General features: G+C 37.5%; 1 protein-coding gene across 10 annotated transcripts in view; it reads left to right on the top strand.

Annotated features, from left to right (window-relative positions):
- Window positions 1-22,083, top strand: part of DMD (dystrophin) — a 2,259,748-nt gene that overhangs the window by 716,044 nt on the left and 1,521,621 nt on the right. For all 10 annotated transcript variants that reach the window (XM_036992000.2, XM_036992004.2, XM_036992005.2 and 7 more), the window contains 3 exons: window positions 4,255-4,443; window positions 5,131-5,312; window positions 21,889-22,039. In XM_036992000.2, the coding sequence (XP_036847895.2) occupies window positions 4,255-4,443; window positions 5,131-5,312; window positions 21,889-22,039 (522 nt within the window). The remainder of the gene's footprint in view (window positions 1-4,254; window positions 4,444-5,130; window positions 5,313-21,888; window positions 22,040-22,083) is intronic.

Raw genomic sequence — 22,083 nt, 5'->3', positions numbered from 1 at the left:
AATGATTTCAGAAATCACTGACGGATCATGACTTACAAATTTGAAAAACTAGTCTAGACACAGAATTACTCAGGCAAGATGACAATTTTGACTGTAATCATACAGATATGTCAGATTGAATTTATGGATATAAATGATTAAATGAGTTATTTATGTAATTTTACATAGCTTATTCATGTTTGAATTTAGCTTTAATAAGACTGTCTTTGCAAACTTTTTGTTTTATGAACTTCAGACAGAATTTTTAGATTCAGAATTTATGAGCACTAGACATCATGTCCTTGAAAAAAAACACAATTTTTTTTGAGAGGGCATCTCTCATATTTATTGATCATATGGTTGTTAACAACAATAAAATTCTGCATAGGGGACTCAATTCACAATCATTAATCAACCCCAAGCCTAGTTCTCAACGGTCTCCAATCTTCTGAAGCATAACGAACAAGTTCGTACATGGTGAATGAATTCTTACATGGTGAATAAGTTCTTACATGGTGAACAGTGCAAGGGCAGTCATCACAGAAACTTTTGGTTTTGATCACAAATCATGAACTATAAACAATCAGGTCAATTATGATTATTTGTTTGATTTTTATACTTGATTTATATGTGTATCCCACATTTCTCCCTTATTACTATTATTATTATTATTTTTAATAAAATGCTGAAGTGGTAGGTACATGCAAGATAAAGGTAGAAAACATAGTTTAGTGCTAAAACACAATTTTTTTAACTTAAGAATTTAAGAATTTTATGCAAAAATTCATGCCTCTGTAAATATCAGTAAATCATGAAGTGTTTATTTATTTATTGAAGTATAGTTGACATAACAATATTATATTAGTTTCAGGTGTACAACACAGTCATTTCACAATTATATACATTACAAAATGCTCACCACAGTAAGTCTAGTTACCATCTGCCAACATGCAATGTTATCACAATATTATTGACTATATTCCCTAGCCTGTGCTTTTCATCCATGGGACTTATTTATGTCATAGCTGGAGGTTTCTACCTTTTAATACCCTTCATCTATTTTGCCCATCCTCCAGCCCCCTCACCTCTGGCAACTAGCAGTCTGTTCTCTGTGTTTATGAGGCTGTTTCTGTTTTGTTATTTTTGTCTTTTTTATTTCATATAAGTGAAATCATATCATCTTTGTCTGATTTATTTTACTTAGCTTAATACCCTCTAGGTCCATCCAAGTTGTCAAAACTGGCAAGACTTCATTATTTTTTATGGCTCAGTAACATTGTGTGTGTGTGTGTGTGTGTGGTGTGTGTGTGTGTGTGTGTGTGTGTGTACCCCACATCTTCTTTATCCAGTCATCTATTGATGGAAGTATTTTTAGTTCTTTTGAATTCAAATTGTACAATGGTAAAATACAGTGTTGTGTTCCTTGAGTAATAGTGGTGTAAACAGTTTATCATTTGGAGAAGATGATTTGAAATCAAGATTTTTAATGATTTTTAAAACTTTTAAATAGGAGCTATACTGAGGTTGAAGCTTCAGAAAGCTTTGATTTAATTGATGTTTCCTCTTAGACATTTTTTGGGTCATTTTTTTCTGCAGTTGCAAGCTCTTGAAATCTGGACAGTGACTTAAGGTAACCTTGGGGCAGATTGTGTTTCAAAAATGGTTCTTATGTGTATTAGAATCTAATAATGATTACAGCTACAACATACTTGATTTGGTTCTTATACATGTCAGGCATTCTGCCAAACACTTCATATACTCTCCTTTTATTCTTACCACACTCTTATCGGAAAGTAGTATTGTTCCCATTTTATGTATGAGGAAACTCAGGTTAATGATAGGGCTCAGTAACTTTCCCTGAGTGGCAAGAGCTCAATCAGAGTGAAGATTCAGACACAATTCTTTGTATCCAAAGCCTCTAGATTTTACAACCACATTCTACTGTATGTAACAAAACTTCTATCTTCTGACATCTGTATCCCAGAAAAGGCAAAAGATCCAGGATTGGATTGCACTTTTTTCTACCTATACACAGGGCTGGGTGCACAATGTGACGCCCAGTGAAGAAAGAAATACAGAGCCCCTTGTTCAAAAAGCAGGAAGTAAAGTGCTTTTAAAATGACTAAAATATAAAGCCATTTCCTTTATTGCATGGTTTCTCTTTCTTGACTTTCCATCGTGTTTTTATTTGCTGTTTAACATCATACTGAATAACAAAAATGAAAAATTTTAAATATTGGCATGAGTCTTACTGCTCATTATTTTATTGTGCAATTGCAGCTGTAAATACAAATGTAAGACTGTTTAACTCATGCAGAATCACCGGCATTATACAATTTGTATTTTGTAGCCTGTACATACTTCCGTATTTCATTCTTAACACAGAAACATTGTACAAGTAACTCAGCTATTTTTATTTCACTCCTTGATAGGCGCACACTCTATGAATATTATCTACTTTTATTGTCCTGATGAAATAGAAAGGAGTGAAAGGAAAGGGAACCATGGGTTGCCTATCTTTTCTTTCTGTGATATCAATTTCAGCATAACTGGTTGGCTAAAAGAAAGAAATATGAATAAGAAAGGATATCATAGGGTTCTTTGGGTGTTCATATTTTAGAATTGCCTTTTTTCTGCATTTGACGCAAGTTCTGGTTCAAACAGAAAGCATGACTTCCTAGGGCACCAGAATTCTATGCTCATGGGACATCAGGAACACTTTATGCAAATGGGGCAGACACATATTGCACTTATCTCTTGTGCTCATATGGCATACTTTGTTACCCCATTGTATTTCATTTAACGAACTCCAAATTCAAAGATGAAATTATTAAGAATTTTTTAACATGGTGCAGCTACTATGGAAAATAGCATAGAGTTTCCTCAAAAAATTAAAAGTAGAAATACCATACAATCCAGTAATTTCACTTCTGGGTACTTATCCAAAGAAAATGAAAACCTTAATTTGAAAAGATATATGCACCCCTATGTTTACTGCAGTATTATTTACAATAGCCAAGGTATGGAAGCAACCTAAGTGTCCATCAACAGATGAATGGATAAAGAAGATGTGGTACATACACTCAATGGAATATTACTCAGCCATAAAAAGAATGAAATCTTGTCATTTGTGACAACATGGCTTGACCTAGCGGGTATTATGCCAAGTGAAATAAGTCAGATAGAGAAATACAAAAACCATATGATTTTACTTATATGTGGAACCTACAAACAAAACAAGTTGACAAACAAAACAAAATGGAAACATACTCATAGAGGAAACAAACTACTGGTTACCAAAGAGAGGGGAGGTGTTGGGAAGCACAGAAAACAGATAAAGGAATTAAGAGGTATAAACCTCCATTTACCAAATAGCCATGGGATATAATGTACCGTATAGGGAATATAATCAATAATGTTGTAATAACTTTGTATGGTGATAGATGGCAACTAGACTTACACTGGTGACCATTTCATAATATATATAATTGTTGAATCATTATGTTATATTCCTGAGACCAATATACTATTGTATGTCAAGTATACATCAATTAAAACATTTAAAAAACAGCTATAATTATGGGATCAAAAAAATTGATGACAGTATCAAGAAGCAGGTAAAGCAAGTGTGGGTTCCTTCTTAGCCTCAGGAATTGTAGAGCTGCCCAGGTTGCACAACCATGAAGCTGGTTCTGCCTGCACACACTCCCAGTCTGCCACATTGTGACTTTTCTCCTTCTAATTCTGACTTCTATATTTATTATTAATAGTATTTAGAGGTGTAGAGAAGGGATACATCATGGAACTTGTTTTAACCCCTAAGACCTTCCGAAATTGCCTTGATCTTGGGGAGGGCCTGTGTGAATAGGTCTCTCGGGGGCACTTACACTCTGTTTGAGATACTAGAGTTGGGTGATTTTGACTTAATATCAGAGATGTATATGTAGAAGATTGAAAATATGAACTCAAAATTTACCTATGGATGAAAATTTGTAGCATTTAAAATTCAGTATGAAGAATGATATAACTGACTATACTAATTAATGAAATATTCATTTGAGGAGGATTTTGACTGTCATTTGAGAATTTGTGTGTATATTTGTAAGGATGTTAAAATGTAGGCTTGCTATTATATGTTTCTGCTCTTCACATCTCTGATAATACAAGTGGACAGGCCTAGCATTTTAGGTATTTGATTTGCTTTATCATTTAATGTACTGGAACAGTCTGCAAATATACTAATTGTATAACACCCAATTTATTTTTATTGTTCAGAATTTGGAAGCTCCGGAAGACAAGTCATTTGGCAGTTCATTGATGGAGACTGAAGTAAACCTAGACAGTTACCAAACAGCTTTAGAAGAAGTACTCTCATGGCTTCTCTCAGCCGAGGATGCATTGCAAGCACAAGGAGAGATTTCTAATGATGTGGAAGAAGTGAAAGAACAGTTTCATACTCATGAGGTAAAGCAAAACATCAGTTTATGAAACAAGGCACATGATGTGTCATAACGGCAACTTTGTCTTGTTATCTCAACTGCTCTGTAAGATCCTTGTGCTTTGCTAATTTAGTTTTCACTTTAAGGTGGGAACATAAATGTTCATGTGCTTTGGATTCCAAAAGTGAGCATTTAGAGATCTGCCTGGGGGACCAATATGTGAGGGTGCAGAGGTCTGATTTTAACAATGACATACAGGAGAATGAAAGCCCAAAGCCCTTATCTTGGGTCAAGGCAATGCTGAGATAGGACTTACACTCCAGTATCTGTGTGGCATCAGGCTGAACTGCCCTCAGCGGGAGACTTTTCCTGAGATGACACACTTTTTGCCTCTGTCCCTCCCCTTTCCTGTCCTATTTCCTGATCGTTTTATTGTTCCCTTGCAGGTCTCCCCTGGGAGCTCATTCTTAATAAATCACTGGCACATAAATTTTTATCTCAGGGTCTGCTTCTGCAGAACGTGCCCTAAGCTAATAACTTTCCTTAATTCATATTAAAAACAGTATTGGGTTTTCCTATATAAAAATTGAAATATTTTTACTAGGAATATAGTTTTAAGTGGCCTACAAACTTAAAATTGTGAAAAAGTAACATTCAGAACCATAATGATTTACTTAAGGTTTCAACTATTGTCGTCTTCTTTCCTTGTCAGGGGTACATGATGGATTTGACGTCCCATCAGGGGCGGGTTGGTAATGTTCTGCAACTGGGAAGTCAACTGATTGGAACAGGGAAATTATCAGAAGATGAAGAAACTGAAGTACAAGAGCAAATGAATCTCCTAAATTCAAGATGGGAATGCCTCAGGGTAGCTAGCATGGAAAAACAAAGCAAGTAAGTCTTTGTTTTTGATTTCTAAAAATAGCAAGTTTTGGAATTTGACTATTACTTCGATGCAGTTCTTGTTTAACTCCAGATTCTCAGTTTGTTCCTAAAACATGCAGCACTTTTTCAGAGAACATTTTGGTTGGATTTTTGTCTGTTACACATTTTGGTTTTCACTTTTTTAATTAAAATGGAGATGTCAGATAACAGAACCATTTTCTACAGAACTATGCTTTCAAAATTGCCAAAATTGTTATCATAGTTATTATTTTCTAAGTCTTATCCAAAAATTAAAATGTGAATATGGAAGGCACAGAAGTATATACAGGATACCATGCGTATAAAATCACCTAATAATAAAATTATTAGATACAGTTAACAGGAAAGTTCTCTTCTGAAGGAAAAGCTCTGAAATATTAAATAGTTTCTCCTATGTTTGTGGAAATCCTTGTGAAAAAAAGATTTTTCATCTGTGTTTGGAAATTCCTATGCATGTACTCTATGGTGGTGAATTATTTTAAGAATATATATTGACTTACTCAAAAAATTTTGGATACATTTCTGAAAATGGCATATTTCTTATAAAGTGAGCAAGTGGATCTTATCATTCTAAATGTGTTGCTTTGATTTATATTGTTAGGTGTGTGTATTCATGTAGAGCCTATCAAGACAAGATAGATTTATTTTTAAATGAAAAGAAATGAAGTGCCAACTGTGGATTTGAATACATTAAGCTAAAGAAATTGTCCAAGCGCCTTAAGTTTACTTAGCTATTATTTATGAAGATTAAAAGCCTTGAAATAGGACCAAAGAAACTCATTAGATATGCTGGGAGGATTGCTATTCCAGTACTAAATTACAGTGTGACAGTAGAGAGGGGGCAAGACACATTTTTAAGCTAATGTCTTTTGCAAGAATAAATAAGTCATATATAAGATAGGATTTTCACAAATATTGGCATTCCTAACCAGGAGATACTAGTCTGTGCTATTGATGTTACACCCTACTCTGATCATTTTGATGATTCCAACTAATCCTAGAGGTGAGAATTATAATAGCCATATTATCTCTATTGAGTTTGCCCCCCGCCCATGCCCAAGAGTCAGCTAATTTCCTCTACCCATTTGTCATCATAAGTCATAAGATAACAGAGTCTCCTAGCTGTGGTCATATGTCAATATTCTTCAGGTTTCAATTTCCACAATTTGTACTGATCCATGCAATTTAAATGAAGCAACCTCAGACAACATTCAGAAGTCTTTAAAATCCAGCCTCCCATGTTACTGCTTTTCCCTTGTGGCATCACTGTCTTTTCCCTCCTGTTTTCCATTTTTCCATCCTCTTTTGGATGCAAATACCTGCAGAGTCCCTCACTCCCTTTTTTCAATACGACTAACAGTGTGCAATTAATTAGTTATACTAATCAATAAATTAATTGCATTTTGAGACTGAGTTGCAAGAAAAGGTGGATTTAACCTAAAATTAAAATCCCATATTTTTAATCCATAATTAAAACATTTTAAAAAGTTAATTGGAAAAAACCCTTGTTGAAGGGATATCTAGCATTAGATGATGGGTGACAGTGTACATATACACACACACGCAGATACATGTGTGTGTATATGTCTAATTTCCTTATCCCCATCCCACTGGAGGATGGGAAACCTAAAATGGCAGTGTCACTACTTAAATATGATTGACGTCAAAAAAATGTTTGTCCTTAGGGAAGATTTGGGAACTTTGGTTTGTGCTTAAGTTTTTAGAATGATTTTCAAGAAGGCTGTGGATAAAATGAGAGTTCCTGTGGCCAGGATTCTCACCTGGCCCTGGTTGACTAGCTCACTGCACACCTGTGGGCAATACATGGCTGTTGACTCTATATAAAGAGCTCCGCCCAGTGCTCTGGGCATGACATGGTGGCAGAGCTGCAAGGCTGCAGGAGAGCAGAGCAGAGGCTGGAGTGGTGGTAGCTCTGAGAACAGAGACCCAGAGGATGGCTGTGCGGGACAACTGTGCAGAGAGGCCTGGAGGACAGCTGTGTGGGACGACTGTGCAGAGAGGCCTGGAGGACGACTGTGTGGACAGAGGGGCCCCGAGGCAGAGACTGACTTGCTGCATGCAGACCTGCTCTGAGTGAATGGGATTCTAGTGACTGACCTGCCACCTGGAAATAAACCTGGGTATAACCCCTTCACCCCAAGAACGTTTTGCTGTCAATTTCTTTGATCACACTGAATCCATAGCAAACTTGCCCGGGGCTGAAACCCATTGGCAAGATAATTGGTGAAAGTCAGCAGAGTTCACTGTTGACCAAGGGAAAAGACTTGCTGCCCTTATGGGAGGGGTACTTCAGCGGGCTGCCCCTGTGAGTGGGGAAACAGTGGATTGTCCCCCAATGGGTATGTGGTCTGAGGTGGCTTGCCTCCTAGAGGACTGGGCCCCACCCCAGGACTGGAGGCAAGTGGAGGTGACACCTGAGGCAGTAGGGTGGCTCTTGATGTAGTAAGCAGGGCCTTTGAGAAGCAGAGTGCCCGGGAGCAGTGGGGACTGTGGGTTGGCTGCTTCTCACAGTCTTAAAAGGGTCTACAGAGGAGACCAAGAAATGTCAGCTCAAGAGCGCAAGCTGCAAACTTCAGTAGATTCCCTGAGGAGGGAAGTGGCATTGTTGCAAGAGGTGGCAGAAGAATGCCAGCTGCAGACTTCTGTGGATGCCTTGAGGAGGGAAATGGTATTGATGCGGGAGGAGGCAGCTCGAGAACGTCGGTAGCAAGGTGCCCTTGGAGACTAGACGGCAGCGCTGCCAGGTGTTCTGAAGAAGGAAGAGGCCATCAAGGAAAAGGACGAACTCATGAGGGAAGCACAGGCGGAGGTGACACAAGAACGTCAGCTGCGAAGCATTGAGCTGAAGGTAAGAGACCTTCTGAAGACAGAGGTAGCATTGCTGCGAGGCACAGTAGAAAAGGTAAAGGCTGTAGCAGAGGAAGCACTCGGGGGAGGGGAGAGAAAGGTGCCTTCAGCCCCAGAAATGGAGAAGCTGGAGCAGGATGAAGGGATGGTGCTGGAGGCACTGGCGCCTCCTGTATTGAAAGCACGCCCAGTGGTTGTAGAGAAAATAAAGACCCAGCAGCTGAGAGCTCCCCATGGAGAGGAGCAGCCCCCTCCCCAGGCCGTGGAGCACTCTATGGTCTGCCCCTATACTCAGGTTGAGCTGGTGGATTTGGGCTCCCAGTTTAGGCAGATGCCCTCCCAGTCAATATGAGCTTGGCTCCTGTGTCTGTGGGACTTAGGGGTGGATGGAATTGTTCTGTCGGGATCAGAGATGGGAAAGCTGGCTTCCCTGACAGTGCAGCCCGCTTTGAGGCAGTGATTACAAAATGCACATCAGACCCCAGGGAGTCACTCCCTCCTCGATTGGCTTAGGTCTGCACTTTGTGCTGTGTGGCCCAATCTGGGTGATCTGCCATCCTCTCCTGTTAGATGACAGATGTATGCTGAGCTCCAACAAGTGCTACGAGAGCTAGGCATAAGAAATGCCATCTATAGTCCAGAGAATTATAACCCAGATGAAGAGATTTTCACTACTGGGATCAGAAATACTGTAGTTCAAACGGCTCCTACATCCCTCTTTGGGTCTCTAGTGGCCATTCTTTCCCCTCACTTAGGGCAGCCCTCAAGTGAGGTGACATGTACAGTAGCAGACTTAGGAGAGGCAGAGGCAATGAGGATCCAGAAAGAAATAAGACCTGTTACTCACACGAAGAATTTACAGGGCCTGGTGAGGGTTACGAGGACCCAGATGTGGGTTGATTTGATATGGGCAGGAGTAGATGGAAGGAAATTAGACAGGAAGCCAAATAGGATCTTACTGGAGCTCTGGCAACAACTGAAACCAGAGGAGCAGTTCCAGCCATTAAGACCAAAGAGGCAGAGGCCAGAGACAGAGCCACGAGTCCGGCCTATGTGTCTGAAAGACTTTTTGCTGGAGAGGCTGGAGAAAAATGTTCGAGCTTCCTTGCACAGGAACCATTGCAGAGGACTGAGGGCACAGAGATTGAGAGGAGGGAATCCTGGAGGGGTGGAGTGTGGATAAAATGAGAGTTCCTGTGGCCAGGATCCTTACCTGGCCCTGGTTGACTAGCTCACTGCACACCTGTGGGCAATTTGACTCTATAAAAGTGCTAGGGGCATGACACGGTGGCAGGGCTGCAAGGCTGCAGGAGAGCAGAGTAGAGACTGGAGTGGTGGCAGCACTGAGGACAGAGGCCCAGAGGACGGCTCTGTGGGACAACTGTGCAGAGAGGCACAGAGGATGGCTGTGCAGACAGAGGGGCCCCGAGGCCAAGACTGGCTTGCTGCCTGCAGACTCGCTCTGAGTGAATGGGATTCTAGTGACTGACCTGCCACCCGGAAATAAACCTGGGTATAACCCTTTCACCCCAAAAATGTTTTGCTGTCAGTTTCTTTGATCACACTGAATCCATAGCGAACTTGCCTGGGGCTGAAACCCATTGGCAAGACAAAGGCAAAGGGTAGCCTTTTAGCTGGCATAGCTTTTGTTCAAACCGAGTTTTAAAAATGAGACACTAATATGGAACTGCTTGTAGCACATGGTCTTTTCTGGACAATTTGTTGAAATTCACATACACAAAGTATTATTTCAACAAAGCTAATTCAGACATTTCTTGAGTCTGCCAATGACAGTCTGTCTTCCATACCATGTTCACTAACTTTGTGTGTATTTATGCATAAAACCTATAAAATTCCAAATGAGTTAAGCCATTATGCAAACTATGCCAAACCTGATTTTTGATAGATTCTTTTGGAGGTACTAACAAGCTGACTGTGACAATAGGCAGTTGTTAGTATTTAAAAAAATAATAATTCTAGGTTTTGTTTAATGCTTTAATAAACTGTTACCTGTTCAGTTTCTATTATCTTGGCCATGTTGATTATTAGCTTCAATTTGGAGCATCACCTATTGTTTGTAAGCATGATTACTTCAGAATAGGAAGGCATAGTAAATTGTTAGCAATCAAAAATGGATTAGTCCACATTTCCCATCTCTCTCTCCCAAAGACAGGGTCTGTATAGACCTAGTCGGAAGCCATCTTCCCTGCCTAAGCATAGATTTAGTGGTGAGAGGAATGATAATTAAGGTTTGTCTTGGTATATGAGATAAAACCAAAACCATCTAGAATTTTTAAGTTGCTGTCTTACAAGAAAGATTTCTAAGGTAGCTGGGAATACAGATAAGCTTATAACTAAAATATATGAATATTTACACTTGACACTTGTGTTTCTACCAGCAATAATCAATTATATTTGATATATATTGATTGTGATATATGTAGATATTGCTAAATATAGTTATATATATGACATTATATATATATATATATATATATATATATATATATATATATAATCACACATAAATATTGACAAATATTAATGGATTGCCTTGAGATAATTAGATACATTTCAAGGCACTGGAGCCACAGTAATGATCACCAGAGGTAAGGTCCTAGATTTCATGGAGGTCTAGAGAGGCTGGCATCTAGTAAGAAAGAACATAAGAAAAATATCATTTAGGAGTAAATTTTTTGAAAAAATAAAAGGTAACATATGTGGTGGAGGAAATGTTTGACAGGCTATGCTAGCCTTGTGAGCCAGGAATATTTGTGCAGTGGTACCATTTAATTTGAATTTGAATAGCAAGAAGGACCTACCATTTTGTAGATCAGGAGGAAGAAAATTTCAGGTAGGGGAATGGCCAGTGTCAAGACCCTAAAATAGGGAAAGTTTGGCTTGTTAAAGGAACCAAAAGGACAGCATGAGGGGAGAGCTGCAAGAGGGAAGGTTAGACGGCTGAGGTAGGAGATGGGGTTGAAATATAGGTAGGGGGTCTCATTATATAAAGCTGTTTCATTTGGGGTAAAAGATAAGGGCTTTGAGTTCCAGTATTAAGTGCAAGAAAAAGCCATCAGAAAGTTTTAGCCAGCAGAGAGGCAGGTAAAGAAAATACCAGTTATGCCTTTGGAAGAAGAGAGGACAGTTCTAAGGTCAATGAAATAGCTCAGGAAGAGATGCTAGTGTCTTATGCCAGGTGGTAGTGCATGAGTATATTCTATTGTCTTACCCCAGTAGTTAATTTATAAACCATTCCTGCTGCAGTTATTTTAGTTTCCTTTTTGCCTTCTTAGCAGTCAAGGTGCTTTTTGCTTTTGAAATAGATATCCTTGCCTCATACATGTAGATGGTACCTTTATACAGGTTGCAGCTAGGAAATACTATGTATCCCAGAAACCATTAACAATTATGAAACAAAACAAATTTTAAAAAAATAAACGTAACAAAGTGTTCTTAATTCCATTTTACCGTAAATCTACTGTAATATGCCTAAGTGATAAATTCTCACTTTCTCTGAGACCTTTTTATGTGAATATGGATAGCCATGTTTACCCTCTTAAGATCATCAGTTACTGATTTATGAAACCGCAGCAGTCTTGTGTATCTGGCACACCCATAAAAGGTATTGGCTGAGATCAAGTATGAGAAGTAGTTTGTAAGTGAAAATTATTACAAATTTAAAGAATAATCATCATTATAAATAAGATGACACTAGCCGTGGGTTAATTATTTAAACCATACTGTATAACTTTGCCATAGCTATTTTTCACTCTTTTTGCTCCAGCTGGTTCTAATTGCCCCACTCTTTTTTTTCCCCCAAAAGATGTGTTTGTGGGTGTTTCTGTAGGAGTAAGGGAATATGGTAAGGGTGATTAAAATTACAGGAGAAGTTAGAATTTTACAAGAGAAACAATTAGAAAATGTGCTTAAATGGAATGCCAGTTAAAAATTGAGTAAATATATAGGTACTTCTGCCATCTTTCTTTGTCTTTTTACTCCATTCTCATCTGATTCTTTCCTTATTCTTCCTGTCCAATTCTGATATCTTCATGGGCATGATTTAATGATGAAGTGAAAACTAATAAGTTTGTTAGGGTATTTCTAGCCACAAACTGCTTTGGCACAAATATGCTGTTATTTATTGGTCTATTACAAATCTTTAAGAGTATTTAAGAGATTGAAATGAAAGAAGTAAATGCTACTGATTGCATAATTAAAATAATTAAAACAAGACAATGTCTGTTGATATGCTCGGGTCAGAAACCTCAAGAAGAGTAGGTGTTACTATTTTTGTTTGGTTTGATTTCATGTAGCAGAATACCCTTCTAGCGGTGGGAGGTGAGGCGAAGAACAGAAAAAGGCAAAACTTCCAACTGTGGAAGTACAAGAAGACAACTAGCATAGGGACAACAGAAGATTTTCTTCTCTATGAAAACTAATTAATTTGATTGAAACATGCAACCTGCAGAGAGCAAAAGAGATTTACTGACATTTCTACAAGGCCTCATAAAGATAAGCACAGCATGTTCCATCAGCTTCTCTGATCATTGTGGTTAGGACATATAGGGGGAAACTAAAGCTTTTGTGATAGTAAGGGAAAACAGTGAAAGCCAGTCAGTCAAGAGGGCAAGTAAAGTTAGGTTCTGGTTTCCATCAGCAGGAGGAGAGATATGAATAGGATCTCGATGAAAATAGAAGCCATACATGGGAAATAATTGTGAATCACCGTCAACACTTAGGAGAGAAAAATATATCTAACAAATCTGGCTTATCCTGTCTGGCTCATGTGAGTGAATAGAGCAAAGTAGGTGCTGACCAAATGGGTGGGTTTTTCGAAAAACCAAATGAAGTGACTAACATACTGCATGTGTAAATACATGAATGAATGGATAGAAAACTGTATTGATTTCTTTGGGTACTTCCAATCTGTCAGATGAATTGTCGCACTGAACATTTTAACAACACATAATCTCAGTTTCTTTAGTTCACTTTTTTTATTCTTCCAATAATGTCAAAATGAGAATTCCTTGCAGAGCAAGGTGGTTCAAGGAACAGCAGCGACAACATCACCTGAGAACTTGTTAAAAATACAGTATCTCTGTCCTTTCCCTGATCTGTAGAATCAGAATCGGCAATTTAACAAGATACCAGGTGATTCCTAAGCACATTAAAGTTTCAGGAGCACTGATTTAGTTGAAACAATTATAAAATAGTATAAATTCATACTCCTGCTTTGTAGACCACTGCCTTCAGTATCTTATGTCCCTATTTTTATATCATCTGTGCTGGGCCAAATATTTTAACTATTTTCTTACAAACTCCAAAAACGGTACTGGTAATATCTTACTAAACCCTCAAATGTTGATATCATTTCCCATGGGTGATTAATGAAATAGCAAAAATCTCATGAAAGAATATACAGTAGAGACAATGTGACGCTATTGAAAATCAATTATTGGTCTAATAAGCATCAATTATTAACATACAGTAATTGAGTTGAGTTTAAATGGACACAGCTGGCCATGGCAGTTTTTACTGTAAGAAATGTGTAGTTAAACCGTGGACACTCCTTGTTCCAATAGTATATATAGATATAAAAAGCATGTGACACTTATAGTTTAAATTATAAACAAATTGTTAGAATTCTTAGCAATGAGAGTAGAGAGTAACAATTTTTTGGAACAAAGCTTTTTCACAAGATAAATAATGACAATTAGAAAATTAAGTGTAATCATCTGTTCATCCGTCTAATTAACAATTCTTGTCTACTATGTTCCCAGCACTGTTTCAGATAACTGGCAAATATCAGTGAATGAAACAGACTAACTGCTGCTCTTACTGAGTTCTCATTGTTACTACGAGGAGGCAGACAGTTAAAAAATATGTATATCATATTAGATGGCATTAAATGGTGAAAAAGCAGGAAATAGATCTAGAGAGCAAACATTATGTGTCTTTTTATATGTATGTGGTGAGTTAAGGCACTCCTTTCTGGTAAGGTAGTATTTAAGGAGAGCCCTGACTGAAGGGAAGAAGCAAGCCATGCAGACAGCTGTGGCAAGGGAAGCAAACGGAAAGGCCCTGAAGCAGGAGAGCGCTAGCCATCTTGCTGACAAAAGGTAAAATGATGACATTCTGATTTATGACTAAAAAATGATTCACATAAGATTAGTAGATTGTTTCAACAGGAACAGATTAAATGGAATTTCACATTTATATAACCTTAATTTTTATATTTCTGATTGGGAAATTGTGTTTCTGTATTGTCTTCTTATGTTTGATAATTAAGTGATACCAATTATCCATTCAAGAAATATTTTTTATGTGTCTAGTATGTGCCAGGCTCTGTGCAAGACCTTAAGTAATGGCATAAGTTTGGAAGCTGAGAGTGGGCTTCTATTGCCATATAAATTAATGTGATCTCAGAGTGTCAACATTCCCCATTCTTACTAGAGAAAATTTATACAGTCTTCCAGTCATTGTCTTTAAAAGTCACCGTTGGCTTGTGATGACATCTGTGTTTCTTCATCCACTCTGTAAATATTTAATCAGGAAGATTGAATTGAGGGTCGCCATATGTATTTGCTACAAGAATCTGTTGTATCCAGCAATATAACTTCTCTATTATGTTACTCTTACTATTTTGAATATGTGCTTTCAAAATGCAAATCAATTTGTTTGCATTTTGAGTATTAATCTTGGTCTGGATAGTTGGAAAATATCAATAATTACATTGTTAAGCTATATGGATGAAGGAATAAAATAGACCAGAAATTTGAAAACAGTGGTAGATTTTTGTTTCACTGAATCCTTTTTCAACAGAATACTATTTTTCACATTCCATTCAGTGGGTAAATAAATATTGATGTACATATAATTTTGAGGGAAGGTTGAAAATGTCCTTGCATTTTTAGTTGTTGGAAGAGCAACTTTGTGGGTGAGTTTTTTCTAAAATATTTATTGTGAGATTGTAGACAAAAACCGTGGCCTCCTAAGACAAGGTTGAAGGGTGTAATAAGATTCCTACTATCAGAATTAGTGGGAACTTTTGAAAATTTTACATGACCTGTTTTCCTTGCTTTCTTTTCTGGACCAAAATGTCAGTGTACTGATTGGAGGGCTGGTGATATTATAGACAGAAGGGTGGACACGTTTCTTTTGGCAGGGGGTATGTGGGGGAGGGAAGAACCTATTATAAGATATGGTTAGGACTTGGAGGAAAGAGGACATGCTTATTGAGGCAGGAAGGTGCAGGGGGCAGGAGGGATTAATCCCCTGTACAGATGATGACAAGTACACTTTCTGAAATTTAGCACGGGAGGTAGTACACAATGGTGACAGAGGTAGTAAAGGTAAGGCAGGTAGATGCAATAGTGGTGGTAAGTCTTACACATCTGGGGTCATTGCTTTAGTGAGATTCTCAGTTTTAAACCTTATATTTCACAGGGCAGTCATTGAGCTTAGATAAATGCTCCAAACCCTGAGGGTGGAAAAATATTAATGTGCTTCATTACTGTCAGACAACCAAAAGTCTTTACACATGTTTGTACATGCATTACCAAAACCGTTCTTTAAAAAAATCAATATTGCTTTTCTGTTTTAAATCAGTGTTTGCTTTTAGTTTTGGCCTAGGATATGTAATGTTTTCTGATCCCAACATTTAATGAAACACTATAAATATTTAAGATATCTGGTCATTTCATTTTACCTTGTTGCCGTATGTTTAAAGGAAACTGGGACTCAGTGTGCTGTGGTTTCTATTACTAATGTAAACTTCATGCCAAGAACACCTCTCTCAACAGTAACAACTGCACCTTTCATTTTGGTGAGAAGAAAGAGGAAAGTTATCTATTAATGACAATCTCTGTAAAAACCCACTAAATGACTTCTTTTTTCTTCTATTTTTTTTTACCGTTCTGATTATCACTGACATAAATGAAATGGGAATAGATATAAAAGTCATCTTTAAGAAATTAACGTTAGTGCAGACAGTACAACGTAATGGTGAAGCAGGCCCCAGGGACAACCCACCTGATTCCCACTTTCCCACCCCCACTCACTTGCCTTTCAACCCAGGTAAACTTTTGTTTCTCTATCTGTAAATTGGGGCAAATATCAGCTCCTGCATCATTAGGATTAATTACAATAATACCACTATTTTCTGATACTTGATACATACAATTTTATGTATGCATAGTGAATTATATTTAAAAATCCCAAATTGTAAAAGGTCAAAATTACTATGTGGTAGTTATATAGTGTTATTAGTTTATAAATAATTGGGTAAATACATTTTTATGCATTATGCACCTGCCTCCATATTACTTCCACGCCCACAGTTCATATTAATCCTGAGATAGCCATGCTGCTGGGGTTTAGCTACCCAACTGTTTGCCACTTGGGAGCACCTGAGGGCTGGTTTACAAATTATACCTGAGTCCTGAAAAACCAAAGCAATTATTTTCAACTCTGGATGTTCACTGGAATCACCTGGGTGGAGGTAAATTCCAGTAATTCACCTTTCTGTTATAATTTGAATAAAAGCTGCACTTAAATATCACCTTCATTAATCATTTTCTTAACAGTAAATTAAACAAAAACCTATACAAATGCATAAAAATAACTACATACTTAAGCATATGTCAGCATTGTGGGAACATCTAGTTGCATGTAAATAATTCCTGATCTAAAATCAAAACTATATACTTTATTTATTAAAACCATTTTGCCAAGATTTTCAAGACAACAGTTTTAATAAATGCATTGTTTTTTAGATTTCATCAGTGTGATTTTAGCTACTGAATGGCATGCATTTGAAAGTAAAGAGTGCATTAGAATTTCAGTTTCTCTAATTCATACTGCTAGCCTTCCCGTAAATCAAAAATAAAGGTTTTATCGACACCTTTAATCAAGGGATTGGTTTTCACATCTATAACATCTTGACATCAGTACTAATTCTTTTGTAATCTAGAAATTCAGAATATTGTACCTTTTGTTAGCTGTATGATTTCATATATACATTAAAATCATATATGCACGTTGTGTGTGTATGTGCTTGTGTGTGTGTGTGTATACATTCTAAAGCATATTAAAATAACTTCCTAATTTTTTCCTGCTCATCAAAATCATTCTGCCAACTACAAATGGATTTTCATCCGTTAGGATGCGCTGAAATAGTTCATTTAATGCTTAACAGCAGTTATCACAGGAAAAGTATTGAACACATTAGGAATATATATAAAAATTGTTTTACATGACACTTTACTCCAAGGGTTGTTAGTTAGCCTCTCCCTACTTCAAATTACCCGTTCTCCTTCCACATTTGGAAAAGTGGGTCTTTGTCTTATGAAGGCTTCTAAAACTGACCTTCTGCCAGCAGTACGTCATGGTTGCTTCTTCCTCTGCCCCTGAATTGCCATGGGCCACTACTCACTTCCTTGCTCCTCTCCCCAAGAACTCTGGCCTGTAATTCGCCCGCATGTATCGATGCCATCTCTTCACAGGCCTCAGGGAGTGAAGGAAGTGTGGCAGCTTTTACAACCTGTTGATTTATTTCATGTAACCCCTACGCAGAAAGCAGTAAGGACTGACCATACTGTACTGAATAATTAGTATGTCTAAAGTAACAAGGTTGGAAAGCAAAACCATTTCAAACATTACAAGTAATTGTACTTGAAGTCCACAGTAAAACCACACAATATTAAGCACCTCAGAGGTTCCCTCACCTGATCATCATCTTTTTTCTCAACTTGTCTTATTCTCAAGTTCATTTCCTCGCAAAAGTTTCATCCTTAAGAAAATCCTATCTTCTACTTTGGGATTTGTCTCCTTTTAAATCAATTGTAGACTAGATGCAGTAATTGGAAGGAGAATATTCCCTAATTATGTGATATTCGTTGTGAAATACTGGGGGGAGATCAGTGAAGGCGAGGAGCTTCAGTAATCTCTCCAGGTCTAGAAGAGTACTGGAGGGGAGTGTTCATGATGAGTATGACGCCCTTTTTGTTTTTCTTCCAGCATCAGACAAATGGATGTCTCCTTAATCTTCTGAGTTTGAGCAGTGGGTAACTAATGGATATACGTCCCCACACATACACACACACAAACCTTAAAAAAGATAAGCAATCTTCTTTTATATAATATTCTCACCTAGATTCTTGTTATTCAAATTAATATCCATTGCTCAACAACATTGGCTTCACCTAGAAACTTGTTAGAATTGAAGATTCTCAGACCTAACCCCCTAAATTTAGATCAAAATTGTGAGGTAGTCTATGTTAATGTTTCGGTGTGAGAAACCATATCCCAAATCGTATGATCGCAAATCCAAATGCCCATTATAGCAGCCAGAAAGATAACATTAATGAGTGAAATGAGTTGGGTATAAAAGAAGATAGGAATGGTGGGGACTGTGGAAAATTAGACAGCTCATGCTTCCTTTATGAAGTACAATTTTTATGCAACTTTAAAGGTTGTTGCCATGTTGGAAGGCAGGTTTGGTGTTGCTAAGTCCTATTAGATATTCTCAAGAGTGGCTAGTTCTAATGTTTGCAGGTGGTAATCTCATGACTTTTAATGAGTATGAGACCAAATCAGGTATATGGACTACCATTGACCAATATCTAGTTAAGGCCTATAATAAGGAAAAGAAATATTTACAAAGTTAAAACATACCTTCTCAGAACCCTTTCCACAAATGGACGAATGCTATGTATTTGCGAGCTGATTGGTGTCACCCCACCACCACACTTGTATCTTTCTGTTTTCAGTCTTATTTCGAGGTTAATTTCAGGCTCCAGATGTGTGAAATCCCTGACTTTGGAACCTCAGGTCATAACCCATTTTTAGGGAGTTCTCTCTGTAAGTGCAGGTGAAGTCAGGATGAGAATGTAATAGTCTTACGTCAGAGTAAATCCCAATAATTATTGGGCATTGGCACTTTCCCTTCCATTAATATTAATATTAATATTAATATGTTAATTTGGTCTCAACAGAGTTTGGGTGAGTTGTAGGTGTAGATTAAATTATCTAGAGCTGTGATTCTCAAACTTTAGTGTATATCAGAATTACCTAGAAATCTTGTTAAAACACAGATTCCTAGGCCCCAATCTCAAGAGTGTCTGATTCAGTTGCCTGGGGCAAGGCCTAAGAATTTGCATTTCTAACAAGTTCCCGGAGGATGGATGATGCTCTTGATTCAGGGACCACACTTTGAAAATCACTGGTCTAGAGAGGAAAAACAGAAATCTATCTCGCTGGGAAACATTAATTTGACTGTGCCAGTCATTAAAAAATTGAACACAGAAGTTGCACACTGAGTGTCCCTATACACCACCTGCCACCCAGCCATGCAGGCCCCACCTCCAAGAACCTCCAACTAATCATTGTTACAGTCCATCTGTAAAAGATGCAATACCTGACAGAATACTGATGGATACATCTCTTTTTATTGATCTCTTCTTATTGGTTAGTCCCTGAATCCAGGTTTCTAAGATGAAACCACCTTTTAACATATAAGATTACTGGAGGTTCAGGCGTTAAGTTTTTCAGTCAGAGCCCAAGAAATCTGCCCTGACCCAGGGATTAGTTTATCACATTGCACATCTCTCCCACAACCTTATACAATAAAGCTGTACTGGCCTTCCTGATCCTTTGTTATGTCTCAGGGCCTTTGCATAGGTGGTTCCTTCCACGTAGAAAGTGTTTACCTCTTCCTCTTCACTATTTTCTTTTCAAGCTTAAAAGTTTATCAGATACCAGTACTTCAAAGAAGCCTTTCCTTACTTGACTCAATTCAGTTGCTCTCCTTTCATAGCATGATCACAATTATAATTAACTAATGGCCTACTGAGTTCCGTATTATCTGTGGCCTCTAACCCCATGCAAACTCCATGCCAGTGAAGGGTCTTTCTTACCTCTCCATCCATAATATCTAAGTACTCAATAAATAGTACACTTAGTAAGTGTGTCAGTCAGTTTTTCAAGGCTCAGCTTTCAGACTGTGTTCTGTAATGACACCATTCCTGATAACTCCAGGTCAGCCTGAAACCTCTTTCTATGTACCCTCTGAAATGTATATGGATCTAAGTATTATGATTTTCTTGTAATATTGTAATTTGCTATATCTCTTTCTCTGAAAGTCTCTAAGCTACTTGAATATGAGAATAGGTATTTTCTTTTATCCATTTGTAAGAAATGGCAGTTTCCAGCATGGATGTGGAACTCAATAAATATTCCTTGATAAAATGTCTGCCCAAAAGTAATAAAAAAAGGTAATATTTTAAAATGAAATCTCTATTAACTCTAATGAATGTGTGCTGGACTTTGAACATTTCTTCAAGTATAAGGAATAATAGGGAATTTTTTCCTTAGTTTTTTGAAATAAGGTTTTTAGCTTAACATAATGACACACTGGACAGGAAAAACAACAAACACAAGGAATCAGACTGCATCCAGTTCTCATGAAATCTTACTATCAGTTTAGTTCTCAAAGTGTAGACTGAACCAAAAAGTGAATGATTTATATACTTTTTAATGCTGGGATGGTGTTCTTTGTCTAAAAAGCTTCAACTAGCAACTTTGAGTTTTTTGCTTCCTCTGAAATGGTTGCTTTATCTGTGTTTCCCATGAAAAGGAGATGTCTACCTTTTCTGTTTGATAAATGAAAGCTCATTCTCATAGACTTGATTGCAGTGTGCCTCGGAACATATGTTAAAGGTCATTTAATGGTATAATCTAAAGTATTTTAAACTCTCAGTTAACTGTGTATTTTGTGTATGTAAATGTGCTGAGTAATATAGTCAGGTTGTGAACATAAGCTTTTGCACTTTAAATCCACTACCTAGCCCACTATTGTGTATATATTTGAAAAAACACTCTTTTACTTATCTATTTCTATATATCAAATGACTCCAAAACTTTGTGGCTTAACGCATCGACTTATAATTACATCATGATCCTGTGGATCAGAAATATGGGCAGGGCTCTTCTAAGTTCTGCAGTTGTGATGTGGCTGGGGTTGCTCATTGGGCTGCGTTTAGCAGGAAGCTCAACTTCTAGGATAACATTTCATCCATCTGATCACTCTCGGCATTGTCTCTAATCATTCAGTAGTTTAGCTTTGTCTTCCTTACAACATGGCAGCTGGGGTCCAAGAGAGAGAATACAGATGCTGAAAGAGTCTACACTTGAAACTCTGTTCTGCCATATTCTGTTGGTCAAAACAAATCCCAGGCCAGTCTGTATTCTCAAAGATGGGAATAGACTCCATCTCTTCATGGGAAAAGTGACATAGAATTTGTGGCCATCTTTAATCACCACATATATTAAAACAATAGAAATACAAACAAATGATTGCCAGGATATACGACTAGCAGTATACTATCCTATACTACTACTACAGGATATGTTACCAGACATGTCTTGCACTTCAGTTAGTATGTTCACATTTAGTTAGCTATGAGAAATTTTCTAAAAATTGGGCTAAGTGAGAAAGAATAACTTTGGGGGTGATTGTGGACTGTACTTACATTTATTCTTAATGTCCAACAGATGCCAAACAGTGGGTGTACACCATAAATTATAAATGTCAACAGTTTTGCCTAGTTACAGGTTTAATTTTAGTAAGTAAAATTGTTTTGATAGAGGTAATAATAGACGTCTTTCAAATTTTCAGTTTACATAAAGTTCTAATGGATCTCCAGAATCAGCAACTAAGAGAGTTAAATGACTGGCTAACAAAAACAGAAGAGAGAACAAGAAAAATGAATAAAGAGCCCCTTGGACCTGATCTTGAAGACCTAAAATGCCAAGTGCAACAGCATAAGGTTAGTATATTTTATGCAGTTGGCTTTCTACTGGAAAACAAACT

The sequence above is a fragment of the Manis javanica genome, chromosome X (genome assembly GCF_040802235.1).
Source record: "Manis javanica isolate MJ-LG chromosome X, MJ_LKY, whole genome shotgun sequence".
NCBI lineage: Eukaryota > Metazoa > Chordata > Mammalia > Pholidota > Manidae > Manis > Manis javanica.
The sequence above is the reverse complement of the archived record's forward strand: the minus strand, read 5'-3'. Positions and strand labels throughout refer to the sequence as shown.